General features: G+C 44.9%; 1 protein-coding gene across 1 annotated transcript in view; it reads right to left on the reverse strand.

Annotated features, from left to right (window-relative positions):
* Positions 1-8,673: 8,673 nt before the first annotated feature.
* The window catches only part of CCDC60 (coiled-coil domain containing 60), a 175,291-nt gene continuing 171,366 nt past the window's right edge, over positions 8,674-12,598 (reverse strand). The window contains exons 13-14 of the mRNA XM_055405510.2: positions 11,334-11,523; positions 8,674-9,349 (exon numbers count right to left, since the gene is read on the reverse strand). Coding sequence (XP_055261485.1) covers positions 9,248-9,349; positions 11,334-11,523 — 292 coding nt within the window. The 3' untranslated portion in view covers positions 8,674-9,247. The remainder of the gene's footprint in view (positions 9,350-11,333; positions 11,524-12,598) is intronic.

Below are 12,598 nucleotides of genomic sequence, written 5' to 3' on the forward strand. Positions count from 1 at the left end.
AGGACAGATGTGGGTAGTTTGGTGACTTCCTCTTCCTGGAATATTCTGAGTGCCTGCCCTAGTGGTGGCAGGTTATTCTGGGCTCCTGAGTCTATGGGGGTGTAATGATGTTAATAATATCCTCTGTGCTAAGTGGGCACAGATAGACAAAGTGGGTACCCAGGAAGCTGGAGGAAGGCAAGGGAGGCACTGGGTGGGTTCACAGGCTGAGCAAAGCTCTCTGATGTTGTGCTGTTGGTGTCTGGAGTTAGCCTCTGACTGTGAGGTCCTTCTGGGGACCATGGCCGTGATCAAAGAAGCAGTGGAGTTGGCAGCGGGTGGTGGTGATGGGTATTGCTGGTGGTGAGAATGGTGCTTTTTAATGTCTTGCTTCTTTTCCATTTTTTCTTATGGCAAAAGTGATAAAACCACGGCATAATTTAAAAAAAAATATTTTTAAATATTTTAATGTCTTGCTTCTTTTCCATTTTTTCTTATGGCAAAAGTGATAAAACCACGGCATATTTTTTAAAAAAGCCATGGTGCTTTTTAATGTCTTGCTTCTTTTCCATTTTTTCTTATGGCAAAAGTGATAAAACCACGGCATATTTTTAAAAAAAGCCATGGTTTTTCTAGTGGTCATGTATGGATGTGAGAGTTGGACCATAAGGAAAGCTGATGCTTTTGAACTGTGGTGTTGGAGAAGACTCAAGAGTCCCTTGAACTGCAAGGAGATCAAACCAGTCAATTCTAAAGGATATCAACCCTGAACATTCTTCAGAAGAACTGATGCTGAAGCTGGAGCTCCAATACTTTGGCCACCTGATGTGAAGAGCCGATTCATTGGAAAAGACCCTGATGCTTGGAAAGATTGACGGCAAAAGGAAAAGAAGGCAACAGAGGATGAGATAGTTAGATAGCATCATTGACTCAATGGACATGAATTTGAGCAAACTCCAGGAGACAGTGAAGGACAGGGAAGCCTGGTGTACTGCAGTCCATGGATCACAAAGAGTTGGACACGACTTAGTAACTGAACAACAAAAAAGGTGGGGAAAAACCCAAGCGCTCCTAACAGATAAACAAAAAGTGATATATACACACAATGGAATATTATTCAGCCATACTTACGAATACAGTTCGGGTTCATGCTACCACATAGATTAACCACGAAAAAATTGAGTATATAAATCAGACACAAAAGGATAAATGTTATATCATTTCACTTATGTGAAATATATAAAATAAGCAATTCATAGAAATGGAAGGTAGACTAGAAGTGACCAAGTTCCAGAGACTGGAGAGTTGTTGTATAATGGGTACAGAGTTTCTGTTGGGAGGATGAGAAGGTTTTCATAGTGGTGATGGCTGTACAGCAGTGTGAATGTGATTAATTTGAATAAATTATGTGCCTAAAAAGGGTGAGGTGGCCAATGCTTTGCCATGTATACTTTGCTACACAGACATGCCCACAACACTGGATGGCTTGTCCATCCCCTCCTCTGTGCTTTTAGTCACAAAGTTGGTTCTTCTTGGTGCACATTTTGTTTTTCCTAACATTTCTGCCTGTTGAAATCCCATTTCATTTTCAAGTCCTACCTTAAATGCGACCTCCTTCCTTGATGACTTTCCTAACTTGTTGTCCCTCCAATCAAATCAATGTGATGTTTAATTTGTTTGGGCTTTGGGAATTCTCCATACATTTCTTTTGGGCTGTTTCTTAGGTCCCTATTAGACTATATGGCGCTTCTACCAATTGCTTATTTTATATATTTCATATAAGTGAAATGATATAACATTTATCCTTTTGTGTCTGATTTATAATGTTTTTGTGGTTAATCCATGTGGCAGCATGAGCTAGAACTATATTCTTATGTATGGCTAAATAATCTTCCACTGTATGTATATATCGCATTTTGTTTATTTATCTGTTAGGGACACTTGGGTTTTTCCCACCTTTTCTGTTGGTCACAGGGACCCCTGTTCATCTTTGCATAATTCATTCAACAAATATTTATTGAACCCATCCTGTGCACCAGCTTGCTACATAATGCCAATATATGGTAAAAGTTAAAATAATGTTAGACTGAGTTTAAATGTCATAAGTGGTCTGAACCCCAAATTGTCAGAGGAATTTCATAGTGGTGTAACTTTAAGGAGGAGTCACTTTCCTCCATACTTAAAAGACTCGTGGCTTTCATTTCTGGAGGTAGTCAGCTATGGGCTTCCCTGGGGACTCAGATGGTAAAGAATCCACCTGCAATGTGGGAGACTTGGGTTTGATCCCTGGGTCAGGAAGATCCCCTGGAGAAGGGCATGGCAATCCACTCCAGTATTATTGACTGGAGAATCCCATGGACCAGGGAGCCTGGCGGGCTGTAGTCCATGGGGTCACAAAGAGTTAGACATGACTAAGCACGCACACATATGGAAAACCCATTATGCCTTGCTGTTACCTCCATCATTCATCAGTCAGCTATGACAGGCTGTTTTTCCTTTCTTCTGGGAAAATATATTACCCATCTTTGGGGAAATTGTTTTCCTTTTCCCTTCCTCCAACTCCAACCCATGTACTTGAGTGAGCTGCCATTATCTTAAGTGCTTTCACTCTCTTGGTCACTATTGATTGGTCCAAGGTGGACACTTAACCCAAGCTGAGCCAATTAGAGCTTTACCCTGGAACTTAAAAAACCAGAACAGAGGAGGAGAGCCTGGTGGAGACCAGAAGCCATACTGCCATCTGTATAAGAGGAAGGCTTGTAGGACAGCTTATGGCTGATGCACAGACAGAAAGGGCCCTGGCACCAGCTGCATCCAAAGAGCCAGGCGTGTTTTTGTCCATCCTATAGCTTGCTGTTTCAATCCTTCATTGTATTCCAACAAATTTCTAAATTAGTCTAAACTGGAATTCGGTCCCTTGTAACCTATTTGCTGCAAACTCTCTGAGCCTTGGTTTTCTCATTAAAAGGGATGATAATCCCTTTTCCATAGAATTGTTATGAATATTTTTAAAAGATATTGCATATAAAGTGTTCAAGATAGCGCCTGGCATAGACTAAGTGACCAATAATTGTTAACAGTGATTATCATTCAAATCGGTACCCATGGTGCCTGCAGACAATGTGGGTGCTCCCTCTAAGCCTATTGAATCAGAAGAGAAATTTCGATTCTTCTTTCAGCTCTGTCCATGAGAGAAAGGTCATTCTTTGTGACTTTAGTGCCTTCTGTCCTCATTTGGCCCAGCCACGCCTCCTTCTCTGATGACAACCTGAGTTCTGAAGGGCTCTCACCATTTTCAGCCAGTTCTGGCGGAAGTGTCTCCCACCATGGGGGCCTGAGACAGATGGGTTTATCCCACACTCCAAACGGAGCCTCACCTCATTCCATTTCCATTTGGCTCCAGCTGGTAGACACCTACTGCACAGCTCCAAGGCTTAATTGCATTCTGCTTGTATGTTGCCAGACACTAAAACCTTGTTGTTGGGAGTTAAGTGTTTTGGGAAATGGTCTGTCTTATTTTGCCAACCGAGGCTCTGGAAAGTTGGAACTGCTGAATGAGCCTCCAGACCTGACCCTGGTCTCCGACTGGTGCACCTGTACTCGGCAGGGAGGACATGTTGAATCGCTTGCTGTGAGCTCTGTTAATCGACTTGGAAGATGCCCTGCTCCTGCAGGGACATTTAGTGGCACATAGTAGGCTCTCAATTGTTCTCATAATATAAATATATTGTGAATTACTCAGGCCGTTAAAGGTAAAACAATGGCAGACAACTAAATCATGGTTGGTGCCAGACAGGGTTTTAAGCCCTCTACGTGTACTAACTCGATGGTTCACAAACTCTGCTGCACACTAGAATCACCTTTCTAAAGGTCCTGATGCTCAGGCCACACCCTGTACCAATGACATCAGAATCACTGGGCAGCAAGAGTTTTAAGAACTCCATGGGTGATTCAAATGTGCAGTCAGGGATGCGATTCAGTGAAGGTCCTCATATAATCCTCCCAACCAGTCTATGAAGTGGGTACTGTTACCCACACTGTACTATTGAGGAAACTGGCGCACAACAGACAGGTTAAGTGACTTTCCCAAGGTCACACAGCTGGTAAGTGTCAGAGTTAGGTTTGGGACCAGGCTACCAGGTCCCAGAGCCCAGGCTTTTAATTCTAGAGTAAAACACTGCAACTCCATGACTATGCTACATCCTGCAACAGAAGCCTGAGTTTCTCCCCTTTCATACTCTCTCCCCACCCCACAGCCTGGGGATGCCTCATCCTCTCCCGATTTCTCCTCATTGGTCTTCTCACCTTCAGTCTCAAGCCCTCTAATTCAGTAGGATCATAATGCATGCCACACATGCAATTTTAAATTTCCTATGGGTCACATTAAAAAGGTAAGACAAGTGAAATTAATACAATATTTTATTTAACCCAATATACCCCAGATATTATCATTTTGACATGCAATCAATGTTAAAAAATGTTAATAAGATATCCCACATTTTTTCATACTACGTGTTCAAAGTCCCATGTATATTTTCAGTTATAGCACAGCTCAGTTTGCACCTGCCACATATCATGTGCTCAGTAGCTACAAGCAAGTAATGGCTACCATATTGGACAAAGTGGCTAAGAGTGCAGACCTTAGAAATGCTCATCACAAGAAAAAAAAGTAATTGTGTGAGTTGATGATGGATAATATCTAGACTTTGTAATCCTTTCACAATTTACAAATATATATATGTATATACATATATATGTCATTATGCTGTATACTTAAAACCAATACGTTATATGTTAACTGTATCTCAATAAAAAAAACAAAAATAGAAAAAAAAGAAGTATTGTAGTTTACTGGAAGACTGAGGGTGAGAAGGCAATGATGCCATGATTAACCATTTTATATTGTGGAACTCTATTTTCTCCTCTTGGGTTTCCTGGCTTGTCTGATACCAGACGTGTGGGACCATTCTCACTACAGACTGAGCGAAGGATCCGGAGTCAAGCCACATCTAAATTACTAGTTTAGTTAAGACAACTCTAAATTCCAATATCATCTTCTCCCTAATGGATCCTTTTTGACAGGGCCACCTCTTCTACCTCCTCACCTCCTACTTTGGAGACCACGGAGCTGGGATGTCACCTATCCAGCACATTCTGTCCCATACAGGAGGGTTGACTCTGATAATGACCCCCACCTTACACATAATTTATGCTCTTTTAAAGCAAAATGGACATCTTCAAAGCTGCTGCAAAGCTGAGTGATAAAACATCTGTGTTCCTAGTCTTTCCTGTCTCTTGATTGATGCTGTGGCTTTAACTCCAATTTTTCTCCAATTTTCAATGTATCTGAAGACAGTCTCTCCCACAACTGTGCCACTAGCCCTGTGAAAGGAAGGACCCTTCCTCGGGGCTGTCTGGAATTTAACCACACTTACACATGGATCCCTCTTCTCTAATTAGGAATCCTTTTGTTGCAAGTGAAGGAGACCAAACCAAATCTGGCTTATTAAGCAGGCTTTGTCCACATAACTAAACAGTTCAAAGGTCCGACTTGATCCAGGTACCCTCACAGTGTAACCGAGATTTGATACCTCTCTTACTCCATTTCTCAACTTCATTTTCCTCTCCCAGTTGGCAGTGTCTGTGTGGTGGCTCTTGGAAGCTGTAGACTTATCCTTATTGTCATTAATTCCAGCAGAAAGCTCCTTGCTCTCACCAGTCCCAACACAAGATCAGAGGTTGACTTTTACCGGATTACATGTCCATCCCTCTGTTCTACTCTGGTCCATGCTCCAAATATGACCTGTGGTCTATTTTTATATGACCCGCAATCTCAGGTTTTTACATTTTTAAATGGCCATGTATATAAAAAGAATATGCAACAGACATTTGCTATATCTGCTCCTGCTCCTTGATAGAAAAAGCCTCTCCAGGGCACATGGGGTTTTAAATACTCTCATGATAACCATGCAGGTGGCTCAGTCAGAGCAGTTGGACAGGGCACCGCCTGACACGGGCTTGGCATATAGTAGGTATTCAATTATGGTTCTGATGAAATGCTCATGGCAAAAATACTTCTCCCTGAGGTTCTTCTTTGAGCTTGGGAGCTGGGGGTGATGTATTGCCTCCTTCCAGTCCCTAGTCTGTTTTAGTCGTGAAAGGTCTCCCTTTGAGTAAATACTCCTTGCCTAAGCTGTTAATGCCTGCCCAGTTCCTTTTTGGCAGGTTTTAAATATTTTCCTGGAGAGCAAGATGGAAGGATAATAGTAACATACACCACTAGATGGAGCTACAGCTCTGAGAAATAGGCTGGGAAAGCGATTAGAAGGGTGGAGTAAGTCTCGCATCCCCCCTGCCCAAGATAGACAGACAGACACATTCTAGACGTGGCTCTGCCACTTACTGGCTATGTGACTGTTGGCAAATCACCTCAAGTGCTGGCATCCTTACTTGTGAAATGGGGATTGTAACAATGCTCACATCAGAGGTATGCTGTGGCCATCAAGTAGGATGCAAACTGTGGAACACAGAGTAAAAGTCAGTTAACAGGATGCTAGGCACTTCCATCACTAGAGCTACTCCTGGGGGCATATTTCCAAAGGCAAGGTAACTTTAGTGACCTCCTTGTCTCATATGATCAGGGCTGGGGGCAGGGTCAGAGGGCAGCAGCAAAAGGGAGGGAATGCGAGTTAGCTGAACATGGGTACAAAACACCTTTTGGAGGCTCCATTTTATCATCTGTAAGGCAGGGGAGCCCTGCCTTGCAGGATGATGATGATGAAATGAGATAACACATAGCAAGCATTTTGCACAGTGTGTGGAAGGAAGCGGTCCCTCCGTCAGTGCTAGGTTGTGAGTGGCTGCTTGAAGCTTTCTGCAAACCCAGTCCTCAGGACCCTCTCTCTCCTCTTCTGCCCTCTCCTCCCACTTCCTGCTTTAACTATCATGACCCATAGGATGCTTTCCACTGCCACCCACTCTCCTGAGTTTTAAATCCCCCCACTTGACTGCCCCACAAGCATCTCCCACTTAGTATGCTCAAAAGAGAACTCCTTACCTTCTTATTCCGAATGTTCTTTTCTTCCTTTCCTTCTGCTACATTAAAGGTACCAACTTCCACCCAGTGGTCTGAGCTGGAAAATTGGACATGATTCCCGATATTCTTGTCTTCTGTCCACTTGTAATACACCAAACCGACTTCTGCTGATTCCACCTTTTAAATATCCTTTTAATGGATCTCCTGGGCCCCACTGTCATGTGCTCCCTATAATCACTGCTACGGCAGCCTTATCTTAGCACCCTGTTCCCTGCTTTACACTCACACAGTGGTTATTTTTTTATTCCTGAATGGAAATATGATTATTCCGCTGAAAATCCTTCCCTGGCTCCCTATGGCCAGTAAGTTGGCCTAAACTTCCTAACATGGCCTGAAAGAAAGAAAAGAGTTAGTCACTTGTCGTGTCTGACTCTGCGACTCTATGGCTTGTAGCCTGTTTCTGTTCTTGAGATTCTCCAGGCAAGACTACTGGAGTGGGTTGCCATTCCCTTCCCCAGGGGATCTTCCTGACCTGGGGATCGAACCTGGGTCTCCTGCGCTGCAGGTAGATTCTTTACTCTCTGAGCCACCAGGGAAAATTAATGTGGCCTAGAAGGCATCTAAAACTCTGGTTTCTACCTCCCTCCCCAGCCTCCGTTTCCTCTCCTTCCCTATGCTCACTACTAACCTGACCTTACAGTCCAGCCAGACATATGTTATTCCAGTTCCTCAGATGACATCGAGTTTCTTTTTGCCTCTAGGCCTTTGCCCTCCTTCTTTCTTCTCCACTCCCCCTCACCCCAATCCTGATTTAATACAGAAAAGTTTAGGGGCTTTCCTGGTGGCTCAGATGGTAAAGAATCTGCCTGCAATGCAGGAGAACCAGGTTCAGTCCCTGGGTCAGGAAGATTCCCCGGAGAAGGGACTGGCTACCCACTCCAGTATTTCTTGCCTGGAGAACCCTAAGGACAGAGGAGCCTGGCAGGCTACAGTCTACAGTTCACAGGGCCACAAAGAGTGACTGAACACACACAGCAACGTTCAGAATCTCTTCACTGAGCAGCCTCCTTATAGACTGCATCTCACCTCTACACCTTGTCACGACATCACACTAAAGAGTACCGCCGCGGATATTATGTAGTCCCTCTGCTCTCTCCATCGCCCTTTGCTGACCTGTGTCTCTAGGTAAATTATCTGAGATCAGGGACCTTGTCTGCTTTGGTCATTGCTCTACCCTTAGAACCTAGAACTTGGTTGGCTGATGCATATTCAGTTCTTGATAAATATTCATTGACTAAAAAGAATAAATAACTGAATAGGTGAGATGCTGCATAGACAGAAAAATAGTTCGACTGTCTTCTTTCCACCCCTTCTGGATCATGGGTAGATGCTGGGGTCCAGCATTCCAATAATCAAGTCCAGTTGTTTAATTGTTAATTCAGTTTGGCTGTCAGGGAGAGAGTTAAAATGACTACAGGACCTGTAATTTAGTAAGATGTAGCGGGGAAGAAGACCGAGATGGGAAAAGAAGACGAAGATGAGAAAAGAGGTTAAATGGCAATAAACCCACACAATTTTGAGATGACTGGAAGTTAAGCTTCCTTGTACAACCAAACCCAACACAAGATATTACAAGGACTCTTAAGGATGAGATTTTCTTGCACATCACTTGCCTCGTTGGGAAGTGCTCCATCCATTCACCCACCAATCCACCCACTCATCTCTATCTAGGACAGTATACATAAAGTTGAGAACTACACTCTTGCTCTAATGGTATGAAATGGGCATAACATCAGCACCTACTTAACTGTAGTTGTGAGATTATTAGGCAAGAACATCACCCAGCACTGGGCCTGCTGCATATCAATAAATGATAACTGTATGTTACTATTAGGATTTCAATACCACGGCCAGATCCCACAGCTCCAACTTTTCCCCAGCAGGACAGCAAACATTCAATTCAATTTTATTATCCAGAATTTGAGGCTTAGAGGGAAGGATCCTGGAGAGGGAGTAGGTAAAGTCAGGCTGGACCAATGAGCACCAGAGGCTGGGAGCCTGAGGCTGCTGTGTGAGGGAGAGGGGGGCTTCCACCTGGGAGCAGCTCCCCCTAGAATGTTTTCAGAATGTGGTCTCCAGATGACCCTACCAGATCATAATGAGTCCCCATGAGAGCAGGCACACGGTGTAGACAGCCCTCCTCCACTGGGGTCACTGGTTGACCCAGGCCCACTACGTCTGGGCACTCTGGGACCGGATGGGGATGTTGATCCGGTTCTGCAGCCAGCTGATGTAATCCTCTTGAGGCATATGGATGATGTGTTCTCGCACAAACTAAGGGGGCAGACACATGACAGTCTCAGATTTGGTCTAAAAGCTAGACTCCGTGCCCCCTACCCTCCCCAAGAAGATCCCAGAAGATTCGTGATTGAGGCTGGTGGCCCCAGGATACCTCCAACCCCTCAGGCATTCATAATCAAGAAAAGGGCCTCTTTCCAGATTCCTAGTTCAGCAGGCTAATTTTAAGTCTCTTTTTGTCACTACTGACCCAAAGAAATCTGGAGAGCAGAAAAACCCAGCTGTCTGCATCTTTTTCTCTTTTCTACTGCTGAATATCTTTTTAAAAAGTCATTTGTCCATAAACATTTTTGGGTTCATAGACTCCCTTGAGAATTGAGGACAGCCACAGGCTTGCTTCCAGGAAAGGGTTAAGACACAAAGCACAGAGTTTCACATAAATTTCAGGTTAAGAGACCCCCACATCCAGGTTAACAGAAGTTCTGTGATGTTCTACTGGGAGAAGAGTATGCTAACTTTTATGAGCTAGAGCTAATAAAACTCAGCCCAGAGAAAGGGGAGCATCCATATCCATATTTCCCTCCTTTTACCCACTCAGAAACGGCCTTTTCCATAATCTGTCACTGAGTCATGTCCAACTCTTTGCAACCCCATGGACTGCAGCAGGTCAGGCTTTCCTGTCCTTCACCATCTCCTGGAGTTCGCTCAAACTCATATCCATTGAGTCGGTGATGCCATCCAACAATGTTGTCCTCTGTTGTTGCCTTCTCCTGCCTTCAATCTTTTTTTTTGCCTTCAATCTCTCTCTAAGTGGCAGGTGGAATGCACACCCCACAACCGGAAAGATGCCCTAGAGACTTAGTTTCAGGCTAGCCTGCCAGATTCTCCCACGAAAGAGCTTCACAAGATGTGGGGAGTGGAGTCTAGACATCTGAGCTTATCCACAGGGTATTTCTCCCTCCCCCTACTCCTGACTGTGCGCTCACATACACAAGCCAGGTCAGCCTGTGGAAGGGCCAGACCATCATGAAAACACTGAGAGGCCCAAGAAAGCCACCATGTGAGTCACTTCTTTGTCTTGAGACACTGAAAACCCTATTAAAATGTACATTTGCCATCACATAAAATTAAGGAAGTGACTCCACAGACATCTGCTAATACCTTAGTTGGGGGGGCCCTTCCTCCTCCCCCCATCTACTGACACCTTTTGATGCCCTAAGGGAATAGGGCACCAGGAATTTCTAGCAGGGGTGGGGAAGGTAGGCTGCTACTGCAGACCTTTGTGAGGCCCCTCAGCACCCTTCAGATAAAGACCTGAATCCTTAACTTGACCTTTGGAGATCTGCACACGCTGACCTTTCTGGTCCCCTGGGAACCGTGCACCTTCCTGCTCTCTTCCTTCCAGAGCCACTGACTGCCGCTGAATCCCTTCCAGCAGCTCAGGTTCTGTCCTGCTCCAGAGCCTGGGACCTGCTCATTCCCCTTCTCTTCGGCTTACTGCCTTTTCAGATCTCAGCTTAAAAGTCATCCTCTTCAGGGGGCTCCCGTTAAGAGAAGCCTCTTCTACATTTACCTTAAGTCAGGGCTCCTCAATCTTTATTATGCGTACCAGTCACCTGGCATCTCACTGAAACACAGATGCTGAGCTGGTCAGATACAGTTCAGAGCCTGGGATGCCACGTTTCTAATACACACCCGTGTGAGGTCCACAGGCCGTGATTTTAGTTGCAAGATTCAGAGTGCTGCTCACTGTGACTGTCAGTTACTGCACTCACATGTCCATTCATTTATGTTTCTCCAAAGACTCCAGGTTTCCCAGGGGCATCATTTACACAGAATATAATGTCCCCTGGAGTTGAACAACCATGGTCACAGGACAATGCCTCTTCTATTGGATGATGAGTTACATGAAGGCTTTCATGCCTTTTAAAAAACTTTAAAAACTTCAACAGTGCCTGGATGTTGCGAGGCCAGAATGAGTGTGTCTGGGGTGTTTGAGGGGAAAGGAAGTGCTCATCACCTCGATGGCCACTGCGATGTCCGGGGAGCACAGTTCCCAGGCTCTCAGCTCCTGGAGCACCTTCAGGAGGACATGTGGTCGGATTCTCAGGTCCAGGTTTTCCCCAAACTTCTGCAGTTTTGCCAGGATCTTCTTCGCAGGGCGGAAATTCTTGAGATCCTCAGGGAGTTTGGACAGCAGGTCAAAGTACCTTCAATTCCAAGAGGAGAGGATCAGTTAGGAAACTGCTGGCAGATGGTCTGGGCACCCAAAAGACCTCATCTCCACTCTCTCTCTTCACCACTCCTGGGATGTCTCCAGGGTAGCAACAGTCTTTATCTGGGGGACTTTCCTCCCTCCTCAGTGTAAAGTGTCCACAGATCAGGCAAGTCTTTGTTTTTTGGGATAATAAAAACCAGAGTCACGATTTGCACAGTGGCTCAATGGTAAAGAATCCGACTGTAATGCAGGAGACACAGATTCGACCCCTGGGTTGGGAAGATCCCCTGGAGAAAGGAATGCAACCCACTCCCGTATTCTTGCCTGGGAAATCCCATGGACAGAGGATCCCAGTGGGTTACAGTCCATGGGGTTGCAAAGAGTCAGATATGTCTTAGAAACTAAACAACATCAACAAAAAAAATTAAGGGCATGCTTTAAAGACAGGCGTTGATGATTTTTCTGCCAAGCAGACAATGTGAAAAGTTACAAGGAAGGAAAAATACTGGTATTCTGAAGCTACTCTTCGAGGGTTAATTGAGCTGAGGAGGACATGGACACACTGTGGGACATCTTCTAGGATGAAGAGGTTCTCACACACCAGCTGCTGCGGATGTGTGTCTGTGCGTGTGTGTATTTTCCATGTTCCTGAAAATGAACAATCAGGGGCCATGATTTTGTGTTTCAGTGGGTTTTAAGAACCTACTCTGGCCCCCGGATGCAAAGAGCCTTCTCACTGGAAAAGACCCTGATGCTGGGAAAGATTGAAGGCAAGAGGAGAAGGGAGGGACAGAGGATGAGATGGTTGGATGGCATCACTGACTCAATGGACATGAGTTTGAGCAAACTCTGGGAGATGGTGAAGGACAGGGAAGCCTGGCATGCCTCAGTCCATGGGGTTGCAAAGGGTTGGACGTGACTGAGTAACTGAACAAAAAAAAATTAATATTATGAAAGCGAGTGAAGGTAGTTTGGGAATGCATCCTTGAGACAGTGGGGAAAAGGTAGGTTCTAACCTGGGGGTTCAGGTGTGGGTGAAGGTAGGGGTGTTATCTCGTGGAAAATGG

Source organism: Moschus berezovskii, chromosome 19 (assembly GCF_049115385.1).
Source record: "Moschus berezovskii isolate FMDL1 chromosome 19, NW_MosBer_1.0, whole genome shotgun sequence".
NCBI classification, from domain to species: domain Eukaryota; kingdom Metazoa; phylum Chordata; class Mammalia; order Artiodactyla; family Moschidae; genus Moschus; species Moschus berezovskii.